Source organism: Platichthys flesus, chromosome 12 (genome assembly GCF_949316205.1).
Source record: "Platichthys flesus chromosome 12, fPlaFle2.1, whole genome shotgun sequence".
Taxonomy (NCBI): domain Eukaryota; kingdom Metazoa; phylum Chordata; class Actinopteri; order Pleuronectiformes; family Pleuronectidae; genus Platichthys; species Platichthys flesus.
In genome coordinates, this window is record NC_084956.1 from 18915001 (window position 1) to 18940519 (window position 25519).

The 25519-nt window shown below is 42.4% G+C and overlaps 1 protein-coding gene across 1 annotated transcript in view; it reads right to left on the reverse strand.

Annotated features, from left to right (window-relative positions):
• Positions 1-25519, reverse strand: part of LOC133966661 (adhesion G protein-coupled receptor A3) — a 172248-nt gene that overhangs the window by 109157 nt on the left and 37572 nt on the right. The window contains exons 7-12 of the mRNA XM_062401671.1: positions 24650-24863; positions 13181-13345; positions 9913-10132; positions 9416-9565; positions 7701-7862; positions 7193-7426 (exon numbers count right to left, since the gene is read on the reverse strand). Of these exons, the coding sequence (XP_062257655.1) occupies positions 7193-7426; positions 7701-7862; positions 9416-9565; positions 9913-10132; positions 13181-13345; positions 24650-24863 (1145 nt within the window). The remainder of the gene's footprint in view (positions 1-7192; positions 7427-7700; positions 7863-9415; positions 9566-9912; positions 10133-13180; positions 13346-24649; positions 24864-25519) is intronic.

Sequence of the window (25519 nt, forward strand, 5' to 3'; positions counted from 1 at the left end):
CACGTTGGGTTGTTAACCGTGAGATAAACTTGGAAAGTAGCCTACTATAGCAATTATTATTTGCAAACATTTAAAATTAAGTAACTCTGAAGTATAAATTTGGTCCCTGTCCCATCCACTAACACGGAGGGGACAGGGTTTATGATTCTACTCCATCCAGCCACCGGGGGCGAACAAGACACTGTTGTTTGGGAGCAGTCATGTTGTCGATCTTAGCATCCATCAAGTCTTTGCAATTGCACTGTAATCACCCTGTGAAAACTGCCAGCCTATTTACACAACCTAGTGTTTCACCTCACCCGACCTTTTTCCAGCTCAAGCAGAGTAGAAAGCCTCAAGATCGACGCAATTTCTATCTGATCCAACATTTACAAGAATTTGTTCCAAATATTTGAAGCAAGTTTGTCAAAGCCACCTTTCTACAGTCTGTGGAGAGGGGGGGGTGGAAGACAGAAGGAGTGTTCGCTTTAGAAAATGGCTTTTTTTGGAGAACTCACTATTTCAGTTTGATCCCTAACAAAAACGGTATGAGACTCAGCGACTGTAGAAAAATGCGTCTATGTGTTCATTTTCATATGATCCATCTGGGTAAAGCTGTAACATTGATATGTGGGTGAGATACACACAGAGATGGGCAAATTTTAAAAAGGAATAAATGTATGCTTCTCAAATTGAATTTGCACTATCTGTCCTCTCACACGGCTACAATAGGGACATCTACCAGGTCAAATGAAACATCAGCCTTTTTAATAACATCACTCTATGGACGAGGAACAAACGTTTCTGTGGCAAAGTTCTGCAGTTTTAATGAGACATCTACCAAGGTTCCTTTACTTCATCTGTACTAGTTCAGCAGCTATTTCTGCTTCATGGGATGTGCACATCTACTAGACTTTAGTATGACTTTATGGATGGCAATGTGGGATGGTCAGTTGGTCAGTCCACAACAATGGAACAATATGCTGTAGAATTGATTGACATGAAGATAGTTTAAAATATCTATAAAATGATCCATAAAGTTTTTACCAGGCTGCCCTGTCTGTTATTGGAGGTACACATGAGAGTGTGCTGCATGGCTGTTTCAGGACTGTGCCCCTAGTAGAGCTGGGCAATAAAACAGTATCAATAATTATCCCAATGTAATTTTCATCAATAGCAATATCACAAAAGTACAACACATATAAATATAATGCGCATTGGGTTAGCACACTGTGGGGGTAAAACACATCATTGATCTACCTCAAATTGTTTATGTTATCATTGTTTCGGTGTTTATCAAGTGTTTGCCTCTGCTCATACAGAGTTTAAAAACACAACCTTCACTCAGTAGAACAATTCTGTCATGACTAAAGTTAAATATAAAACATGTGGCATTTATTATGAAAATTATTGTAAAAAAATGTATAATATATTTACATGATTTGTTTTATCTTGATAACATTTTTGGTCATATCTCTGCCAAATTATGAAGGGTTCTCCTGTTTTACACAAACCCATTTACACCAGGGACACTATTATGTGTTATTTAATTATGCTGTTAAGCTTTTTCTTTTTTTCTTCTGGTCTGCTTTTTTTTCTAAAGCATTTGCTCAAATGTATCTGCATTAATACAGAAAAAAAGCATTTGCTGAAATGTATCTGCATTAATACAGAAAATCAATCTGGAGGCACAAACTTTTGCACCAGAGTGCATTATGCAACATGATAATGTTGGAAAGCTGTGTTTTATTATGCCACTTTTTGGCAAGGTGTCGGCACAGCGGAGCCATATGTTGTGTGTCTTCGTCCAGTTGGACCCCAAATGGCTCTAAACGGTGCAGAGCTTCTGCCAGAGTGAGACAGAGAGCAGATCACTGAGCCACTTACACAAGGAGATCAAACAGCCTGGAGGAGGAGTTTATGGGGACGTTCTTAGGATTTGTCCCATTAATCACTTATAAAGGGCATTTTTTTGTGTTCCACTATTGTTGTTAATAATAAAGTGGTGGCAGACTTCTGTAGCGGGCTGTTGTAGCTTAAAGCAATGATTGCCTATGTGCCTTACATACAGACTACTCACTATGCTGTACATGCAACGAAAAAGACAATCACTATAAACTATTTAAAAACATGCTAACGCTTCAACAATAAAAAAGCAAACAAGCACAGGAGATAAAACTAGTGGCCAAATGTAAAGCAGCTTGGTTCGGAAGAGGATCACTGATGACGTGTGTGATGACGTGCGTCCGTCCAACCAGGAATATTTCTCCAGCTTCTCTACTGCCCGTTTGTATCTTTGCTGTTACTCCTTTGCTCCTGTAACAAGCATTGGTGGCGTGTGTCTATCGCCGTCTTCACAGTGTGCTGTTAACTGAGTGTTAGACAGGCTGACTGATGAGTCATAGGGGAGTGAGTGTGTGTGTGTGAGTGTGTGTGTGTGTGTGTGTGTGTGTGTGTGTGTGTGTGTGTGTGTGTGTGTGTGTGTGTGTGTGTGTGTGTGTGTGTGTGTGTGTGTGTGTGTGTTTGTGTGTTATGTGGTCCTGTTATACAGAATGTATTTATCTTGCACAGTTCACACTCCTGGTGGGCAAAAAGATGGATACTTTCACACAACAGACCTTCAGTCTCACGTCAGAATTGCTGCACATACTATTTGATTTCCTTTATATATTTATATTTGCTATGCTATGTCTGTTTTCATTATCGTTTACACTAGTTGGTGTTATTTGCTTTTATTTTCATGCCCCACTCTCCTACATGACGCTGACTTGGGCAGCCTGCTGCTGCGAGACCCAGAATCACGAGATTTGTCTCAGCTCAATGATCTCCGGTTCATTGTCATGGCAACACTTGCACTCAATTCTTCCAGCATTCAAATATAAGATGATATCAGGCCGCACACTTTAGAATCCGACAAAATCCATGCAGCGCTCAGTTGTTCATACATTGAAGAAAACATCCCTTCTGTGTCTTGTTGGAAAACCCAGAGTTGAGAAACCAGAATCTAAGGTGACACTCTCCTGACATACCTCACAAATAGATTTTAATGAGCCAGAAATCCATAATGTGAGCTTGGAACAAAGTGAGAGGTACCAAGGCTGGAAAGATGCTTTTTAAAGATGGCTGTTTTTGAGTGCTCACTATTTCAGTTTGATCCCTAACAATTAGGTTTTAACTTTAGCAGACATTTGAAACGGTACGAGAGTCAGCAACTGTAGACTCTCGTCCAGATCCATCTGGGTAATGTTGTAACATTGCACACAAACAGATTTTAATGAATCAGAAATCCATAATGTGAGCTTGGAAGGGAACTTATAGTTGAGAAATGTTTTGTCTGCTGCAGTCACACAAAGGGAGGAGCATAGACAACACATTGAGCATGTTCAGCGAGTATACAAACCCACAAAGTCTGTGAAATTGTTGCATGTTTTTGAAGCAAATTTACCGTGGATAGCAACTAACTGCCCCAGTCTGGAACAGACCCAGTGGGTATGACTCAAGCTGTGACTCTAACTGTTAAATGATAGCACCAGGTTGGGATCTAATCACCAAAGACGCCTCATGTTCTTTTAACCTTTGCCTTTGTTCGCATGTCAAATACATTGATCTAGTGGCTCTTTAAACCGTCTTTTCATTTGTCTTTTCTAATTGAAATAGTGTCACTACTTGTCCATACATGTCTTACAGAACCACCCTGCTGGGTTAAATACAAGTCATGTAAGTGGCACAGTGGCTAGAATCTACTTATTGGCAGTTTAGGGGTTCAGTGCTCAGCTGACATGGCTTACGCCTGGTGCACACTAGAGGATTCTCAAATCTCAACAGATATTAAAAATATGGAAGACCACGGACAGATTTAACCATTTTTTACTTTTAGAATCTTTAGAACGCTCACACTAGGCATACACCTTCTAACCCCCCACCCATTTTTGCATTAAATGAATAAAGTGTAAAGTGTATAAATTCCAAAAGATAACTGCCTACAATTCTTCAAACGTGAAAATAGAAAATATTAAAATGATTACAAAACAAAAGAGAAAACACAATATCATTCTTGATTGTCTCAATTTTCCTTAAAAATGAAACAAAACTAAATTAACCGGACGTGAATTCTTAAGCTTGTGTGGGTGCGTGTGAGAGACCGGAGCACATGCCCTATGAGACGTCCCCAGATAATCAGAAATTGGTGAAGTCTTTCCCACATGCCCTACGAAAGGCAGCAAGAGAGTTGGGTTTAGAACAATTTCAGGATATTGTTGCACGCTGGTGATAGCTTGAATAGATTAGAGCCATTTTATAGGCTACTGAAGTAACACTGGCCTCCCTCAACAATTACCTTTAAGTGCTCTTGTACAGGGTGCCGCTCCCCTCGTCGCGACCGCTTCAGAGGAGCAGGAGCTGAGGAAATTCGGCAGCTCATAGGTGAGAGTGGGGGAATCGCCCAGGGAGGAAAAACTGTGTTCAATCCAATAAAGAGGTGGAACTAGTATTACACTTTTTCATCTCTCGATTCCCTAAACTCACTGATTTTGTTCTTCCCTAAAAAAATTAACCAAGTATATGTCAAGACTGTGAGAGTCTGCCACCGAAGAAATCTGGCTCAATAAAATGCCTAAAATGCTAAAATAATAGAAGCACAAAATTTAAGCACAGACAATGCATACTGACATTTATTTTCATCATGGACTGTTGTGCACACTTATCTCAAATTATTATCTACATTTAACCTATTTATACAATATAGTTTCTTAAGCATGGTGGTGTTCAAGTACATATTGATTGGAATTGAATGTGTGGACCCATCCCTCCACCCACAAGTACTTCCCAAGACGCTTTAAATTGGGCACTTCATTTATGTGATGATGTTAGTCAACGTGCCTTGTTAAATCAAGATTAACTTAATGGTGATGCAAGGCTACAGCCTCTAATGTGCTGGGGTCCTACTATTATTATGATTTCTTCACACCAGCGACCCACAGGTACAGCAATAACCCCCAATCACGGTCTAAAGTCACTCATGTATACATAATAGCAGGGGATACAGTCAGGAACTAAGTGAACACGAGCAATCTGGTGCTACAGAGGTTTTAAACATCTGATGCCATCTCTGAAAGCAACCACAGGTATCGTGGATTTAAACAAGTAATGACACGCAAATGACTTGTTGCATTCAATGCACACGAAAACCAAACCTTAACAAGTAATGTCAGACAAACTTTGTTTTTACTGCAGAAAAATTACAAGAACTGTATTGAAACTGCAATGTATTCAAAGTATCACATCAACTTCATATCATGGGAAATATACATCTTATATTGGTTTTGTAAAGTGTGTAAATCACTAGTATGTGTGTATGTCCTCACAGATGTCAATTGTGTACAAGGAATTGTGGGATTTGGTGTTTGACGTGTGAACTCTATGCAGACAGTCATCATTCACCTCACACAAGAGCAAGTGCACAATGCCTCATATGCAGTCCCAACACAAAAGGGCTTTGTTTCAAACACACACGCATACATACACACACAAATAATGTATCACAAGGGTGCTAAAGTGTTAATTTTGTTCATTGCACAGTTTTGTTTCGTTTTTTGCAGGTTGCATGGTTTGTGGATTATCTGGTAGATTACGCAACACCTGTTTCTTTTCTGTATGCACCAGGATTTTTGATTTATTTCACTTGGAAGAAAGAAATGCATTAGGCGGCAGAATGATTGAATGAAAAAAAGCAAGACAGTTGATAAAGACACCGTTCCAAATCCACTGCTGTGACTATCCCTATCATTGAAGCGGTGCATATGACAAAGAACAGGCTAAAATGACAGAGGTAAATTAGACTGAGGAGTTAACCTAATAAAGGCGAATGTCACTGATGCCTTTTAGATAAATGTTATTGCTAGGGGCGTCTATTACTTCCCATCTGTCTTCTTTTCGTTTACTTTTAATTAGATATGTTATATTCAACTATGACCTGATTGATTTGATAATTGCTACTGACAGAAATGACAGAGGAAGAAACATTATTAGACGATTACTTGACATAAGGCGACGATGGGGAGTTTAGGAGCGGCACCGCACGTCAACAAAGCCTCTCATATTCTCAGTTTGTGAAAAGCCAAATCCACCATACTGGGAGTTTCATGCTCAAATATGCTACTCAAAGACACAGAGTGCCAAGACTTGAGTAGCCTTGGGGTTGAGCCCAGCAATCCGGCTTCAGCACAGAGAAGTCAACAAAATATGATTTCGCTTTTTCTTCCTAGACCTGACTTGAAAGTGTAATGAATCCTTTCAAAACTAAAAACACACGGCTTAGAGATGTTCGTAGTGTTAACCAAAATACATGTTACACCTACTTTCTGTTGTACTGGTACAAATGACTTCTCTCATTTTCCGGGATTACACACAGTGCATACATGCATGCTACGCACAGCCTGCAGCTCGTACTCGGTGGTATAATTGCAAAGCCTTGACACTGTCACACAAGCGGGATACGAAATGAGCGTGCAACATGAAAAATAAACACACACCCACTGACACACACCAACACGCACTTCAGTGTTTGTTGAGCCGAGTGTTTCGCCTGCAGAGTTTCGCCTCCACCCCGTTGTGGTGGTATTTGTCATGTGTGATGGCGACAACTGGAGCCGCGGTGGGGCCACAGCTGATTTAAAGTGACGGGTATGCAAGGCCAAGTTGTCCATCACAGGGGAGTGTCCCGCATTCTCCCAAATTACCACCCTATTTACAGGCCTTAGCCCTATTACAACCCCACCTATCACCAGCTGATCTATGGCGTGCCAACAAACCCAAACAGGGTGTCATCTTGCCGGGACAAATAGGCAACAAGCGACATAAGGGCAGGTGGTAATCCCTCTCACATGCTTCGACTGTGTGATGTTGGCAAATTCATTTTATCGTGCCCAGGAGCTACTGTACAAGGTGTTCTCCCAAACTCATCTTTTATTTATTTTCCTTCTCCTCTGTTGGAACATCATATGTGCTCCTTCTTTAAGCCCTCCTTTTACAGAGTGTCACAAAATACAAAAGAGTGGCTTTTCATAAAAATAAAACAAAAACACGCTGAGGTTGGAGAAAGAGACATAACATTCCTTGACCCCAGGCTGGATCAGATTTTTGCTGAAGGAGGTGAGCAGAAAAACATTGTAGCATATGTTTTGGAAAGCTCCAAAGCATCTGGTTAACGCCTTACCTTGCTGATCTGACTGGCCGGCGGGCCGCTGCTGTTGAGGGTGTGGCATTTGAAGTTGAGCATGGATTCCCCTGCGGTGTCGCGCTCTCTGCCCGCGCCTTTGTCATCGTGGGAGTGGCTGCCGGGGAATGGGGAGGGGGCGGAAGCGGGGGTTAATTGGAGGGCCGTGCAGGACAGGCCCAGGAAGTTGGATGGCCGGATCAGGAAGGCCTCCAGAGCGATGTTAGCAGACACCTTAGCAGTGAGCGGGGGGGCAGGAAAAAAGAGGAGGGCAGAGATTTTGATAGTGGTCATTTAGCAGACAACCTTTTTCCCCAAGGGACAGAAGAGGGTTTAAATACAGATGGAGGAGAGACAGGAAAACAAAGGAAAGTGGAAATTTAGATACGCAGATATCTGTACCTGCCAAATTAACTTCTCATTATTTGAAGTCTCAAGAAGAGAGTAAAGCTACAGGACGTTTAGTCTGACAATCAACCTCTCAAACGTTTTGGTCATCTAGCCATACCTTAGAAATGACCTGATTGTCTCCGGTCAGTGCCAGGTCGGCGATACGCTCCACACACTGCACGATGCGAGTGCACGCCCGCGCCTCGTTCTGGGCCATCCACAGGATATGCTCCTCCACGAGCATCATGTTACTGGCTATGTCTGAGATGTAGTCCCCCAGCTGCAGAAGCACAAGCATATATATGCAAATGCATGATCAGTCTTACACAAACTGTACCTGCAATGCCCACACACACTCTCTCACTCACACACACACACACACACACACACAGAGAAAGAGGCAGACTCATCATGAACATCAATCATATCCGCAACAACAGGCACATTTATAATCTCCAGTCAGAATTGTGAGGGAGGCAATGGTGGCTTCATTCATTAAAGGGAGATTTAATTTAGATTAGCAGCTCCAATGGGGCATAATTGCTTCCTTGAGATGGCAGTTCGCTATTTGCTTACTGTACTTTTCATTGTTGCTTCATCTGACTGTGCTCTATTGGGTGAAGGTGGGTGGTCTCCCCAGCATTATCGTGCCAATGATAAAACTCAAAGCATCTCCTCATAATATCTCCTCCTGGGTGACCCGTGATGAGCAATTGGACGATTGAAGTGAGAGCGAATATTGATTCTTTTCACTGACCAAAGCTCATCACCCTCCCCTGACCTTCAGCGTTACGTAAAGCCATCCAATTGCCTCTGGCCAATGAGAGCGCAGAAGTTCGCTTCAGGTAAAAACTTGCCCAAAAAAGAGATGCATCTCCGTGACCACAAATTGTCATTCGGGTCCAACCTCGCCACCAAGCGCAACAGGGAAAGCCCATGAGTTGAAATGTTAAGCTGTCTGGAATCGATTGAAGGATGGAAGCCAGAATGACAGCGTGTGTTTTGTTTCCGGGCAGTGATTGGTGTCTGTCGCTGAGGTGTCCTTGTCTGTTTGTTCAGTTCAGGCTCTTGATGAAGCGTTGTTACCTCAAAACGAGCTGGTCGACACGTATTCCTGATAAATCTCATCCTTAAAGGCAAATCATTGCTTTCAATGATCAAGCACATATATTAATATTGGAAGTGATATTTTAATTGTATGCAGCACAGTGTGATAATTAACGCAGGGATTTCTTGTAAACCTACATGACCGCTTGGGATTTTTTAACATATCAATTCTAACACAATGAACATTGGACAAAAATAGAAACGAACAGATCCTTCAATAGTCAGTTTAAGTCAGAACTGGGTGAATCGCTGGTTGATTTTGTACAGTTTTCATTCATGTGTCGTGCCTCTGTGTGTGTGTGGTGTGAATATTACTTGGGAATGTATCTGCATAGAAAGTGACATTAAGCAAGTTCATGCCTGCCTGCCCGAGACAGTAAAGTCTTTATGGAGGATCTCTCCAGATGCTGCTGATAGTAATTCTGACTGTGACAGAGAAACAGTTTGTTTGAATGGGACAGAGATGGAGATTTTGTAAAGTTGCCATTCAACTTTGAAAAATAAACAGTGTATCGTGGGAGGTATTTAGCGGATTATTCGTGGCAGAATTTGGAGGTTTAAGGGAACAGCATGCTCCTACACATCACCTGCTGACTTTAAGAAAATAATGTTAGAACGGAAGTTGTGCTATTTTAATGTGATGGGGAACGTGGGATCAGATGAAGTCTAATCTGACATGTTACGTTGTGAACTGGCTGCTGTGCATCTCTGTGGATTAACTCTCACGTCTCTGCGTTTGTCCACCAGCCGCGTCAGCCTCTCCACCAGGTGTGTGACAAAGATCACGTCCATGACGTCAGTGAAGTGCGCCGCCCTGCTGGTGAAAGCCACTAGCTGCCGTCCTAATGGCTGAGCGTTGGTGGTGTTAATCGTTATCTGGTATTTGAAAAAGGGAAAAGTATACAACATTAGTCAAAGAGGATGATCACACAGGCCATCATTAGAATTCAATGGAGACATAAGCGCTTTGATAACATGATGAAATGATACCTGGTAAGTCAGTGTAATGCTATTTCAATGAGGTGAATCTCTTGAGACAAGTAGAATGAGTTCAGCTCATTGTCGGTCACTATGTATTACGTCTATAAAGGCACTCATATACACACATATCAAAGTAAACTTTCATAATTAGAAGTGATCAAATGAAATAAGCCTGTGGTAGGAGATCTGTGAATGAATCCATCTGAGCAGCGCTCAAGCAGCTTCACTGTGTGCACTGATACCTGGGTGAGCTCGTGCAGCACGCGGGTGAGCTCGCTGGCGTAGGGGCACTGGTTGTAGTCCTCCTCAGCCCAGCGCCCAGCCCGGTCGCAGCGCCGCCACGCCTTCTTCTCTCTCTGGCTGGAGGGGCTGTGAGCGCCCCCGGAGGGGTGCTGGGCCGAGCCGAAGGTCGATGGCGCACAGGGCAGGAAGGCCAGGATCCCAGCTAGAGTCTTCGGCCACCTGCCGCACAAGACATCACCAAACGATGAGGAATGAGGTGAGCTGAGGAATCTGCACTCACTGCACCAGATGGCAATTTCATACTCCCTGTACTTAGGAAATTATTAATTTGCATATTTGATTTACAGCTAGCTCTAATTATTTTTGCAGAAGACTGCCAGATTCTGATACTTGATGGTGAAACAATGTGTTTGTGCACAGGGAAACTAAACAATATTTTGGTTTAAGGACAGAGAGCATTTTAAGGGGCACCCCACCAATTTTACACATTAAGTTTTTGCATTAGTTGTGCTGATGCTCAGCCTGTGAGGATGGTATAATGAATTATGTGTCTATGGAGGAGCGATAACTAAATAGCTCTGTTTCATTCATCAAGGTTATTTGGGAAAATAACTGAAAGGCATCATGGGTGGAGCTTGTATGACACCAACGGATGCCTTGACATCTGGTGTTTTGATGTTGCCTTATTTTTTTAATCCGGGTCTGGCAAGTCCCACAGCTTCATGAGAATTTAGCTCTTAGTCAAATGTGAATTCTTTATATTGTGCACCACAAATGGAAGTTGAAGGAGAAACAGAAAGGGTTATACCTCTTTTACACCAAAATTGAATATGCATATGTATATGTATTCCTTTCGAGTGTGGGTAAACTCGCAAAAAAAGGGTAATTGGCCCCTTGCCAGAAGAGGTGTATATCTTTCTGTGTTTTTTTCCCCCAGTGTGTAATGTTCAATGTCACAAACACAGCAGGCTTGCCAAAGGCGTCACGTTTTCTCTACTGCCGAGGCTGATAACAAAACTGTGTCTACTGCAGACTCATTTGAGGCAGGAGTGACTGCAGATTGAATCTATTCCCATCTCAGATAAGAGTCTAATATTAGCAGATCTTAGTGTGTTTTTTTTAACCAGTGGAAAAGGGGCTTTAGAGAGTTATGTGTAAGTGAAGCGGAAACGTGCTCCACCTAAAGGGGAAAGAAAGCCTCAAATACAAATTACAAGTGTTGTTCATATGGCCATGCAAAGTTCAGTGAAGTCCCCTCTCAAGCAAGAAATGAGACATTCTTAATAATGTCGTCAAGCTGGAGCTGCTCTACTGACCAACCTGCGAATGCGGCCAGCTTGAATTAAAAGTTTTTTTTAATTTTAAGGGTAATGCCCGTTGGTGTTGCAATGAAATAAAGCTCATTTGAGTGTAAGGAGTCAGCCAAACATTCACAGTCCACTGCATTAGCCTTCACTTCCCTGGTAATAAAAAAGGATTTGTCTCCTGGTGCTTTTATAGATTAAAGGTCTTTTTTTCTGTTGCCTTAGGAAACAGTTGTCAATTTGTCCACAATCAGGGGAAAAACATGGGTCTTATTTGTTGCAGTTTATTCCTCAAAGCAGCGTCGAAGTCCTTCAGCAGAAAGTTATCTGGAGATATGCTTAACGTGGCAGCACTTCTCACTTCATCTAAATGAAGATAAAGGAGCACGGCACTCAGTAAGCCGGTAGTCTGCTCCGTGGGTAGAGACCTGCCGTCCTACTGCTCCTCAGCCTGTACCCCTTTCTATTCCCTCCCTCTGTCTCTCCATCCACATTGTTGCAGCAGCAGAAGCAGCAGCAGCTACTTAGTAATAAATGGCATTAATTTCGCCCCAGACAAAAAAGTTGGCTAATTTTCCAGCCCATTACTCCAGTGCTCCGGCAGAATAAAAATCCTCTGTGCTCGCTGCACTGGAGGAAGGCTGTAAAGTACAGCCGCTAGAAAAGAGTGTGCGCGACAACAGCGCAACCACAATGTGAGGAGAATGTGACTGTGCGTGTGTGTGCATGCACGTGCCTGTGTGTGCTACTACAAGGTGTCGAGGTGGTCAAGAGGAGGGGTGACAGGTAAAAAGAGAAATGGTGGTGGAGGTCTGTGGCCTTTATTCCTCCTTTTATATCTCAAACTTCTGCTCAGATTTTTTCTGTCTTGGTTCAAAGCTTGACTTCACGGAGCTGTAATAATCCTGAAAGTTTTAATATAACATAGTAATTTATTATTAAACTAAATGAACTGTATGTACTCAGTTCTGGTCTTGGATGGTTAATGAGCCTGGTGCCAAGGCAGACCAGGTGTGGGTTTTGTCAGGTGGAACAAAAAGCAGCAGGATGCTGTGGAGAACATGGGGCGATAATAGCAGAGCGTGAGTGCTCGTTTTTATACAGTAGATGTTAAAATTGCTAATATTTTTGGTTAATTAAATTATAGGGGGGTGAAGCTGTAATTTTCCTGGAGACCTCCTGGCATCAGCAGTGAAAACCAATGATTACTGTCCATCAACAGTAGCTACACTACACTCTTAGACATGAACTTAAGGTTCACACTCAGATTTATTTATACTGTGCAGCCTTAGTTATTTTTACCTGATGGAAATTAAAACCTTTCTTATCCAAGAGTTTCCATATTTGCATGAATAAAACTCCACCACCAGGCGGTGTTAGCTTAGCATAGAAAGTTGAAAGCAGACCCGAACCACTAGCCTATAGCTCGGTCTGAATGCAAAAAAAATACAACCAACAAAATCTAAAATGTTTTTTTCCAGGTGATTAGCAACCTGCCTGTTTATAGCAGTGATGCAATGGGGCAGTTCACATTAACCAGATTTGGTTTAGACAAAACCAATATATTGACCATGTTATTAATTAGAGAGGATGAGTTTTTAATCAGTTTTTTTTTTCTATCTTTATTCAAGAGTGCTGCTTCTGTGCACATTTGAAACATCTGCTGTTCGATTCCCCTCTGCTCTTTTTGTACAACTAGTCTGTCCAAAAGATAGATAGGAAGGATAGGAATGAATTCCAGACTTAGTCCTTAGCTCAGCTGACGTTATCTTTAAATTTAGGCTACCAAACCAGCACAAAAAAGTGTTTCATTTACAACAGCTCTCAGTGAGAAAGAAAATGCAGATTTTCTCAAATGAATCCTTTCACACCATCCTATTTCAAGGGCACTAACATGACAGCTCAGTGTTGTGAGGCAATGTGACCACCCATGGTTGAACATGGCTGCTGTGAGGTGACTCACCTGAAGTCCCCCTTGTTGTTGGTGACTCTGTCAGTGGGGCAGTACGGTGCCGACGTCTCCAGAACAACTATCTCCATTTGCTGAGAGGTGTTGCCACGGGAACTGGTCACCATGCACTCCCAGATGCCAGAGATGCCCACGTCGATGTTGGAGAGGACGACCTCGCTGGAGCAGGAGGAGAGAATGGGAAATAGTGAGCGTGCATCCGTGTGCATGAGTGTTGAACTTTTTCCTACGAGCATCAAACGTCTTTAAAAGGTTTGTACAAGGTGCTAGATTAGGATTTGGCCTCAGGTTTAGTGCTGAATGTAGTTTAAGGATTAGTTTTGTGTTGGCCCTTCAATTTTAGATGGTTTGGATTAATTTGGGATTTGGCTAGGGATTAAAATTAGTCATACAGCAAAAAGGTGCGGGTTAGAGCAACATCTTAGGGATTCAGCAGTCAGCAGAGGCTGCTCATCAGGGCAGGAGGGTGTGCACGTGTGTGCTGCACACAATCTCATTTGCTCAAGTGAGACTCGTGCACATATGAGTGTGCAGCGGCTTAAAATGTTGGCTGTGACTTAAGATGATCATTACTCATGCTTATCTTTCCTACTTTGTCACAGCGATTCCTATCTCAATGGAAAAGGCCTGATTAAACAAAGGATGGTGAAACAGCCACAAGAGCCAATGCAGGCCATTTGCCAGGGCGACTAATCTTCAGGATGTTACTCCCATAGAAAACAGAGTAAAACTGACAGGGATTGCTAAGCAACGTGCACTCTAAGAATAGAAAGAATTATTTAATTTCCAAACACAATCAGTTGTTGACAAATAAAGATGCTGCTTTGTGTGTACTCAAACACCTTTTCTTTGTGATATAATTCAGCCGCATGTGCTTGAAATCCCACATGTCACTGTGGGCTTCTAAATGCAAATGCTGATGTAGAGAAGCTGTGATCAGAGAAAATGACAGAAATATTGATTCAGAAAAATGTTCTCCTCCTTCTTCCAATTGGTCTCAATATTTCCTCTACAAGGTGAGTTATGAGTCTTTTTGTCCCGGCATGTGTCTCAGCGAAAGACAGGGGGACACTCTCAGTAATGCAAAAGACTCAAACACATTCACACCACCACAGCTTACCTTGTCATTGATTGGTAATTCACCATACTTGTATGTGATTGGAAGCTGTACCATCCACACTACAATACGACTTATGACCCTTTTTAAAATCGTGTTTTTTTCTCATCTGTACACAGGGGACTGAATGAATTTGAAAACTGGCTTTTTGAACACACTGAAAGAGAACTCTTACACACAGTTGATAACTGAAATGTGTGTCAAAAATAATCTGGTATCGTATTTTTCTCAGGAAAAATATTCAAAACATTTGATCTGAACCCGACCCAGCATGTCCAGTCCCGATGGATCCTGTCAGGCTCAGGTTGAGTATCCACAGATGCTCAGCTGAGGGTTCACCTGCAGGGCTGCGTTTCCAATGCACCTGCGGAGCTCAGTGCAGCTCTGAAAACAGCTTTAGAGTCTGAGCAACAGCGGAGTAGCCACAAAGTGGGAGGGTTTGATTATCAAGAGATATTTCAGTCACCAGTAAGATTGACTGTCTCCCATCTATGTGGTACACTGGTATCAGAAGTTGGAAATAAAATGGTCCTACACAACATGTGTTTCTTCCAGCTACAACCTTGTTCTCAATTTCACTGGTCTAAACTGACTTTACGCAACATTATACTCCATGTGAAAACTCGCTTCCACGGCAACATGAAGAACAACACATATGAACCAAATTATCTTTAATTTATCTAAAGGAATATTATTGACTCTGCAGAAGACACTTTTTGTCTAAAAGACAAACTGGATCATATGGGCTGATCTTTGTGTCAGTTGCCATAAAGACATTGAGATGAACTTAAGGCTGCTGCACACTAGAAACCTCTTGACCGATTTTAAAAACGTGGGAGACCACAGACATAATGACAGATTTAACCGCTGTTTAATCGTATAATCTTCAGAAAGCCCACACTGGGTGATTTGGCCAGAACGTCAGACCACACACATACGTTTGGAAACAATTTCACAGTGCTGATTTCATGGACTTGAAATATCACATAAACTCAAGATTTATCTTCTTCTTCTTCTTCAGTTTTTTTTATGGCAGTTGGTTTTACTGTGTAGAGCTCTCCTGTGAGTGAATGTGACTTCAGAAGAAACACAAACATGGAGGAGAAGTACACAATACCCGGTTGGTGATGCTTGTTCCCTCTCTATTGTTGGTGTCTGTCAGAGACGGTTCGAGATTAGGGAGGCTCCGACTCAATCGATAGCATTATGATAATTTTGTAAACCCCTCACACTTCAGGATTATTAGGGAAGACAATCAACACCGATTGACCCACAGTCAGGACGCCCCTGCGACTGTCGGACGGGTCAAATCAGGTCTAAAATCGTCCTGATTGTCCATTATTGTGCAGCAAGCCTTTAACTGATAAGTGAGTTAGCAATAGTGTGTGTCAGCAGCTCTGAGCTGGAGGACTTGTAAATGGATGATGATTCTCATATTTAATGGGATTGTCCATTACTACAGGGATTCCAGCAGAACATAAAAGAGGCAGTCAATAAAATAATGAATACTGATTTCCAGCTCGATTCCAGTGGATTCTATACCGAGGGGAGTTTCTGAAAGGGTGAACAACAAAGACCAAAGGTATATCTCATGCATTCTTTCAATGGTTGCAAGGAAAATGATAGGGTTAATCAGGATGAAAGCATCAAGCCTTGCTCAGTCTACTCAAAGGCTAAGATGGGTCACCACAATGGATCCGCCCGATTGCAAATGAGGGTGCATGGACACACACAGCACAAAGATGTACTCCTGCAAAAAGCAAGTGAATTAACGTTTATTATGTTTGCCAGTACATGTCAACGCCTACAAAATGAATGAAGCTTCAAAAAATAACCAAATATCTAATATAGTAAAAATCCACTGTCTTGCACTCAGACAATAAACAAACTGTATAAATGTTTGTATGAAACCAGGCAGAGACCGTTTTAATGTCTGAGAGCTGAAGTGTGAATGTGCACTAAAACAGAATGGAGAGTGAATGGGGTAAAAGTGACTTGTTAGCAGTCAGCAGGTTTTCCTTTTTTTTATGTAAATTAGAAGGATTACACAAAACCTGCTGCACAGATTACCATTGAAAACCTTGTGGAAGGATGTGGTATGTCTCAGGAAAGAACCCATTTAATTGTGGTGAAGATCCTGATTAATGTTTGATGCAGGAATTTGAAGTCGTTTTCAACAATCGATGGCGGTAGCGGGGGTGCACTTGGATGCACATGATAGAGTTCCAAGTGACAGGTGCGCAGACTAATGAGTGAAAGAGTTATCACGTGAGAGAGTGGCATTGCACGTGCCTGCAGGTACGTGTACATCGGCAGCTGAAACTATGAGGTCAGGTGGTCTCTTGGATGGTAATAACTTTATGGACATTGACGCGAGCAAGCACATGGCAAGTAGTGCTGTAAATAGTGCTGCACACAGCTATACAATGCAGCAAAGGAGCAGAAAAACAAAGTTAGAGATATGATATATTATTTTGAAAAGTGTCAGAATGTTTGGTTCACTGTGAAATTGTGTCAGGACAAATTAGAACATAAAGTCATGAGACATTGTCTTGACATGGCGGTGGTGTAGACTCCCAAAGCCCCTTTCTGGTCTTCAATTTATGCTACAAAACACTTACACAAACAAAAACATGTTGTGTGCACCAATCATGAAGAAAGCAAAACTTTAAAACTCATTTGTAAATGTTAGTCTAAATGATCATAATAAGCTTCTATGCTCTGACTCCAGCAGAAAAGGTAATGCGCTTGAATTCATCCTCTGCTGCTGTTTGTTTTGTAACAGGAGATCATCCATGTATCCAACAGACCCATGACTTAACTTTCAGCAGGTGGGTAACAATAATGAATATAATAAAATTCTCAATCCATCTGCTGTGGTCCCCCAAAGCTCTATTTTCGGACTAGTTTTCTAAAAAGGATCTAAACCTTTGAACACTGGACTGAGATGATGACATTCAGGGTGACAGAGTCAATATGCATGTGCTGTGAATATACATGATTCTGTTTTTACATGTGCATAAATGTTTTTTCAGTTTCAGTGACAGTGCTTCACTGAAGTGGACCGTGAGGAACGACTCACTCTCCATCATGACTGTGACGACGTATGTGTGTCAAATATAATCGCACGTTTGTTGCATGGAGAGGCTCTGAACTGTAACCACAACCTCGCCCTCTCGCTCACTCTGTCTCTCACACCATGACACACACGCTTTCAATCTCCCCGTCTCACCACCTCCCCCCTTTAGAACAACATTCTCCTCCTTCCACGGGGAGACAAGCTGAGAATGAAGTGTGGATTGGCTTCAAGTTTAAAACCCTCTCGGCTCAATCCAGCTATCAGCGTCTCTATACAGTTATATAACATCCACGTTGACGACATATGCTGTCTGAAAACCTAATCTAAACAGATGGTACATAGATAACATATCGGGAGGTGAAGTGGATGACCAAACCTTTTTCGTCATGCTTATCAGACTCTATTTGCACAGGACTTGTATTACATGTGGGAACCCAGTCATTCACAGAGCACCCCTCAACCTCTGATTAATAAAACATTTCGCTCGGGATAATTACATTGGCAGGAAAGACCAGTTCTCCATGTCACACTTTGTGTGTGTAAAGCCGAGTTTTTTCCAATTTGCTTATTGATTTAGCAACACGGAACCTGAGAGAATTCAGGATTCAAGACTCCACTCGACTGGAGAAGAGAGAGAGAGAGAGAGATTTTGCACAGGATTAGTGATTTCACCGTAGGAAGCACTAGGCTGAGGCTAGAAATGACCTGGCTCTCGCTACAATGTTCCTGTTCATATGGTCAAATAGAAGCCTCATATACGCTGGCCTGTTTACACTGCTCACATCATAGGTAATGTGTTGAACTAAGTGATAGTCAGTTTGCTTTGGTTTGTGAGCTGTGAGATTGAAAAAAAAAAAGACCTCATTACATTATAATGTGACATTAGTATGATGGGAGCAGAGGAGGAGGTCAGGTGATGTTATTATAGAGGGACAGAGTCCACACAGGCGGAAGGTCAAGCTGGATTGATGGGTGGCTTTAACACAGGAGACTGCTGTTCATTTCCTGTTTCCAACCAGCAGCCAATGTCATTTAAAATCATGTCCCCAGTCATTTCCTAGCTTTAAGCACGTGATTGTTGCTGTTATAGGATGGTGACGCTCCCTTAAACACTTGTTCTTGTGTTATTATTTGTGCCTGCACACAACCAAACCATATCCATAGTACTGTCATTATTACTCATAGAATGGATTCATTTATTTGCTGTTTGTCTATATTTCATTTCTTCAGGGCATAAACAAGACATTTTTTTCCTATTTTTCATTTGGAGGACTTGCTGTATATTGGTTCCAAGACTTGGAAAAAGTTGTACAAACATAAAAATCAACAACAAGCTATAGAACTTAATTTCGGCTGGTCTGATTCCTGGCTCCAAAGATACAACTTTCCAATTTCAATTGTTTTAACTGTCCTTATCAGTGTTACATATACAATATGTAACTTTGGCCTCTAGGGGTCTGTCAGTCAAAACAATAACAAAAGGCAGAGTTTGATGACACCGTGAAGCAGCGTTGGATCATGGGAGTTATCGTCTTCAGCCCGACTGCCTAGAGTATCTTTCTTTTTTCCAAAACCAAAAATATAGCAAATATTACAAAATGAAACATCCCATTACCCTGAATAAAACTGGGGATTTCTCTTGGTTTAAACATTATCTGAAACATTTTGATGATGTACATACATAGGTCAACAAAATATATAACAAGGCTAGGTCATTTTAAGACATTTGATTGAAGAATTGTTACATATTATATCTTTCACTGTTGACGTTAACTGTGTCTGTATCTGCTTGTCTTCTGTCTATAGACTTGGGTTTCATCTTCAGAGTTTTGTACAAACAAATTTTCTTTTATAGAACACAATATGATTTTTGATGTTGTTGTGAGTCTCTAGTATTTTTTTTAAAGATCATGTATGTAGAACAAATAATACAACCCTAATTAAATAGACTGTAGAAAGACAGTATTTAGCCACACATCTGTAGGTGCTATAACGTATACAAAAAAAGCATCGATAAATAATCATCCCCGAAAGTTCCTGGCAAGAGAGAAGAAATTGTGTCCTATGAACGTACACTATTGATAATACACACACAATTTGATTTGCAAAGTATTTAGTAATGAAACATTTGCAGTAAACTAAATCAATGGATTTAACCTGATATCCTAACCAATCCCAGTTCGTCCCCTGATGATTGGAGCGGTTTGGGGATTTTTATCAGCGTCTCGGTATAAGCGGAACATTTTGTATTCATTAAACAGATGGAGAAGAGTAACTATGATTTATCAGTCATTTTTTATTCTGTCAGATGAATGTTCACATTATAAATGGCAACTGGAACAGTGGGTGTGATATATCTTGATAAACTGCTTTCTCAAGTCACTCTCCCATTTGTTGGTGGGAGAAACAACTGTTTGAAAGTAAATACACTGATTGGTGATCATGTGATGGATGGAGGTTGAGCCTTGTGTCCAGACACACTATGTGACTACATGCATGCAAGTGTGTGAGAAGAAGCTGCTGCACTTGTCCCCTCCATCCATGAATAGTCTGCAGAGGGTACACTTACATCATCGCTGAACATGGGCCAACTTTCAGAATGCTGGGAAATAAACAATAACCCCCCCCCCCCCACCCCCAATCCAACACACATTACAAACCAAATCAGCCCTCAGCTCCTCTTCCTCACCCTGTGTCTCCAACTACTCTCGAGGGAAACCTTCACTGCTGAAGGTTTATTCACCTTAAGCCTGATCACAAACGCCAAGGGGAGCGGAGAATGCTCCCCAGAACCCAACAGTCCAGCTTTCAGCAAAAAGGTCATCCTCACATATTAAACCCATGAAGATATCACTCCAGTATGTGAGACGCTATAGGGCAGGGGCATGTATAAGTCATTCACAAAGCACTGACCTACATCCGCGGAAACACTGCACCATTGTTGAGCAGCTCCCCACAGGACTCATTAGGAACATTTATGTTATCATCGGATATCTCACAACCTGTTTACATAATGTTCCTTACGTGACGGTGAACTTTCTGCCCGACAACTTCCTGTGAGCTCGCTGATTAGTCTGTGAATTTGCATTATGAATGTGCAATCTTAAACCTGTGCCTCAATGATTTTCTTTATCGAAACGATTTCATTTATTCCGAGAAGGGTTATTACATTCTGCTTGTGCACATGCAGGAGCATATACACACCAATAGCAGCATAATTCTTTCTGATATATCGCTCCAATTGAAGCAATATTCAAAATCTTTGTCCTAACCCAGACTGTTAATAATTTACACTTTGCTTTGTCCTGGTGTAAATTATAGCTTTTATTTTTCTTTATTGAGTGAAGCTGGCAAGGAGTAAAGAGATGAACCCATAGGTAAAATTGTATGTGTGGAGACATAATCAATTCTGGTCTCCTCAGCAACAGAAGCGAGTGTTCAGCCTGCTAAATTGGAAGCAGCAAGAAACACAAGCAGCGGTTTGGAGAAAACACAGTAGGATCCAAGATATGTGGGTTGAGTTTAAAGAAATGTACGTTTATGTTCCTGAGCAGGAGTTAGGAAACAAAATGAGACCTTTAGAGAGATCATCAGCAGAGACACACGGGAAGAGGCAGCAAGACAACATTTCCTTTCCTCCTTTGCCTTTAGTACTGTTTCCCAACCAGGTACTTCATTTTGTGCAAAATTAGCCCAATTAAAGATGCAGAAGATTAAGAAAGATACATCCACAGTGTCGGCTGCAATAGCTTCAGGGCTCGGGGATGTTTTATTAATGAAACATGAATCACAGGCTGGTCCCACTGCTGGTGCTATAGTAGCTAACACTGGGAGTTGGGCCTGACACCATAACTCAGCAGTCTGGCCCACATCGCGGAACCAGCGATCCTCATGGGGCCTGGTTTTTGGCTGCTGTTCCTTGTGAGCAATGTAAACAGATCGGCTTATCGGCCGAACTGCGCCAGCAAATAAGAGGCTATGATGACGTTGCACCGAGTAAAAGCATAGGGGGGAGAAGGGGAATATAAGAAAAAAAAAAAAAAACATATTTCATAACGGTGTAACATATTACTGAAACATATCTGTTTCAGTAATCAAAGACCATGTCATGATCCGAATGTCTCCACAGACCTCTTGCCTGACACTGCCTAAAGCAGGATGAGCAGAATATAAGTGAGAATAAAAAACTGCATTATAGTTTTGGTTCACCTTCACCGAGGTCATTTCATTGAGGCTTTGGCATCTCACACTCGTTGCTGCAACACTGTGCCACAAATCCAGATGAGGGCCTTAAGCCACGCGCTAAATCCTGTGTATTCAGTCTTTCCTCTCTGATGGGGCGTGCAGGGCGAGGCTGACTAACGCAGAGGACATTTGTCCAAGGTGAACGACATCAACCGTCGGCCGTGATGACTAATATATCGTCCAGTGTGACTAAATGAGCGTTCACAGCGTCTGGCAAGTCAAAGGCCAGAACATTAGTTACATTTTTTTTTTCTTCTTCTTCTTTTCAGACTAAATGAGAGCTGGATCGGTGAAGTCACAGGACTCTTAATCCCCCCCCACATCCCCCCCCCCCGTCTCTCAACACTGCAATTTAAGATCCAGTACAGGGCGGGGGGGTGGGGGGGGGGGGGGGTGACGTTCAGACCCGGCACAGCAGATTGTTTTTGTTGGACCGAGCTCCGCTACACTCTCATCAGCTATGGAAATGATGTCTGCTCCTTGCAGCTTTTGCAACAGGAGGGAGGCATTGTAGGTGCCAAGAGCAACATGACCCCAACTGTTACACTTGGGGGAGAAAATTGCATTATTTGTGTATACAAGAGGAGAGCAGCGGGCGATTGCAATCAGGGGCCCTAATCAGAATAGGAGCAATGAGAAATCCATCATGTTCTACTGGGACACCGAACTGTGAAGTCAAAACTCTGGAGGACTCTTAGTTGAGCGGGGGGCGGGGGGGGGCACAGTTTGTGATAATGTGACTGAAGAAACAGGAGTCTGGACCAGGAGCTGACAGATGTACACAGCCAACAGAGGGTCAGTTGAAGGACCACTCTGCTCTCTGATGGACTTCCAGGTATGAAGCCAGTGAGTTTTCACTACTGCTGCACATTAGTGGGTTTTATGTTTCCTGATAATAAGTGGATTTCAGACTCTTCACTCAAAGATACTATGTATAGAATCTTAACAGACTCATTTGAGTGATTCACATGACATGACACAGAGTATATTTCTGTTTCTTAACGGTAACAAAATCCCTGTGAAAAGTGTTTATTCCATCATCTGCTTTGTGTCACCACTGGGCAAGTCACAAATGTCCTCCCACACACCAACAGTGGAATGGCACAGAATGTCAATATGCATTACAAATAAAAGTTGGGCCTTCAAATTAGTATATTAACATAGATTTCCTAATATTTTTCAGCAGTGCATCAGGCTGTAAACACATTCACATTTTATTACCTCATGAAGTGGATATAAATGGCTTATTTACATATCTGTAAAACATATGGAGCAACATTCTCATTCCATCAGGCTGTGTAAAGTAATATTTGTTCTTCTCTAAGCTCTTTCTTGTTTTTCACCAACTCTAGAAGGATATAACTGTTTGATAAACACTGGGGCTGGTGCAAACAAGAGTACAGAGGAACTGCAGAACCAGCAGAGTACTCTGTTGGCCTGATTCCTATTAAATTACACAGTCATTTGATCCATTGTTACTGTATTAAATCAATTATTACGAAATTTATAAACTAAATGTGAGGTCAATGAAGTGTTAAATGATTGGAAACATGCATATCATCTTGTTACTGGTTCTCAGGCAGCATGTTACTGCTGTAGCTCGAGGTGGAGCTGACGTTTATTCCGTTATGAGCTTTTAAGTAGTTGAGTCTATGCATTATCCCATGCATCATACTGTTATGCTGATAATGGTTTGTGTTTCCCATTACCTAGGCCGTGGCAGCCCATCATAGTCCAAATTGTCCCGTCATAGTTTCCTAATGATAATAATTTTAAACAATTTTACTCTCATCGTATCATTGGCCTGTCAAAACATTGTAGTATATCAAATGTAAAGACAGGAACTAGACAGATAACATAACAGTTGCCCAAAATTGCCCTAAAATATGGTGTTTCACTCTCTACATCTTTTGCCACTGTTGGTAAACTAGAAGCGAGTGACATCAACAGGCACAGACCTTTTCTGACGAACACCTCAATAAAAATAAACTGTGCCAAGACGCATCCCTGCGGTGACACAAAGACACCGAGACATCACCGAAAAATCTTTCTCTACTGTAATCCAATTATTCAAGGCAGTGCATTCACCATAGGGATCACTGAGAATGTCAAGCAGTGAGCTGGGATATAATGAAAAGACATACTATTGACTGTTAGTGGCGTGTGCAGTCAGAGGAATGTTATACCTTCCCTGAAATGAAGTGGAAATGTAGCAGGCATTCTAGTCGCCAAATAAACCACACAACAAGAGGCGTCCGGCGCTGTTGACACAGGGAAACATATTTCTGTCAGCACTCCATCAATATTTATGTGAGACGGGCCGAGTCAGAACAGGCAGCAGTTAAACTAATCAACGGCAATGTGCTCCTCGTCTGAGCCCTGCTGCCTGTGGCATTACCACAAATGTATTTTCCACATCACACACACACATATTGCGCACGCACACAAAACGCACAACCCTACGCGCCGCGGACCCCCAAGTCAACAAAGACAGGAAGAGGATGGACGCTCGCAGCAATGTCTTCAATCAGGGGGAAATGTGTGAAAGCCAGTGGTGCAGCTCCACCATATCACCGCAATTATGATTCAGCATCTGTTCCCCTTAGCGTGTGATCAGCCCAGCGCTCCGCCGGCGCTGAGGGAGCGGCTGAGGGAGCGGCCGGCATCCAGAGACGAGCCGCAGATTGCTCTGAGGTGTTGGCACGCTGCCAAGCCAATTCTGTCCTGTCCTTTCAGATCCTTATCAAGGGCACCAGTAACAAAAGGTAAATCACAGCTCCGATGGGCGAGTGAGAGACAGAGACAGGGAGAGAGGTGTGTGTGTGAGTCTGTCACATCCGTGTCCATGACCCCAGTTAACAAGTCTGTGCTGAATGAATGAATGAGCATGTGTGTGTATTCTATGTCGTTTGCAATCTTTGTATATGCTTGTGTATTTTGGCTCACATTACTCATATGTGTGTTTATATGTCAGTGATATACACACATACCCCCCACCCCTACTCCTCTCCTCTACATGTACCTGGTCAGCAGGCAGCAGTCGTGAAGCAGGGTCTCCTCCACGTAGATGCCCCTGTCCTCCTGCGTGGTCATGGTGTGGCCGTTGTGACGCCACCGCAGCTCCACCGACGGGTCCACGTGGGAGGCAGTGCACTGCAGGGGGAGCCGGTCCCCACGAAAAACCAGTTGGCGCTGAGAAGGGATGAGCTGGAAGAGGGGCATCTCCAGAGGTCCATCTGGAAGAGGAGGAGAGGATAAAACAGGAAGGTCAGCTTGTAAACCTTCACTTCCATTCCCCCCCTTCCTGAGGAGGAAAGGGAGAGGAAGAGTGGGGAGGTCATTCTTCCATCCTTAAGAGGAAAAGAAAGAGAAAAAATGGTGGTTTTACCAGATGGGTGTTCTGCAGGAATTTGCCTAATTTGTCAACACTATTAACAAACAACTAATGAGGCACTGCATGGTTGGAATGTCAAACTCATATCAAGCCTGCACACACTACCACAAACACACAAATCCTTACCCTGTGCACCAACAGCACACACACGACATGTGCATGCCCCCAAAAATACTGTCAACACACAAATATGCACACACAGTGCAATCTGTCAAGGTCACACTCAAGCCCCCCCCCCCGTCAGTCCCACATGTTGATGCTCTTGAGTGAGATGAACAGCAGCTGATAAAGGAGAACAGCCTTGAGCACTCCCCTGGACTCTCCTTGACTCTTTACATGCTGTGGACGCTTGGTGCAACCTCAGTGATAGGATTACCTACCTCGGAGCTGTTAAGTCCAACGCTTGAATATGAGAGGGGGTTTTATATTTAGTGATGATACCTCAATCGTGTATTATTCTAATTATACTGTATGATATATAAGATAAGTCAGTGTCTC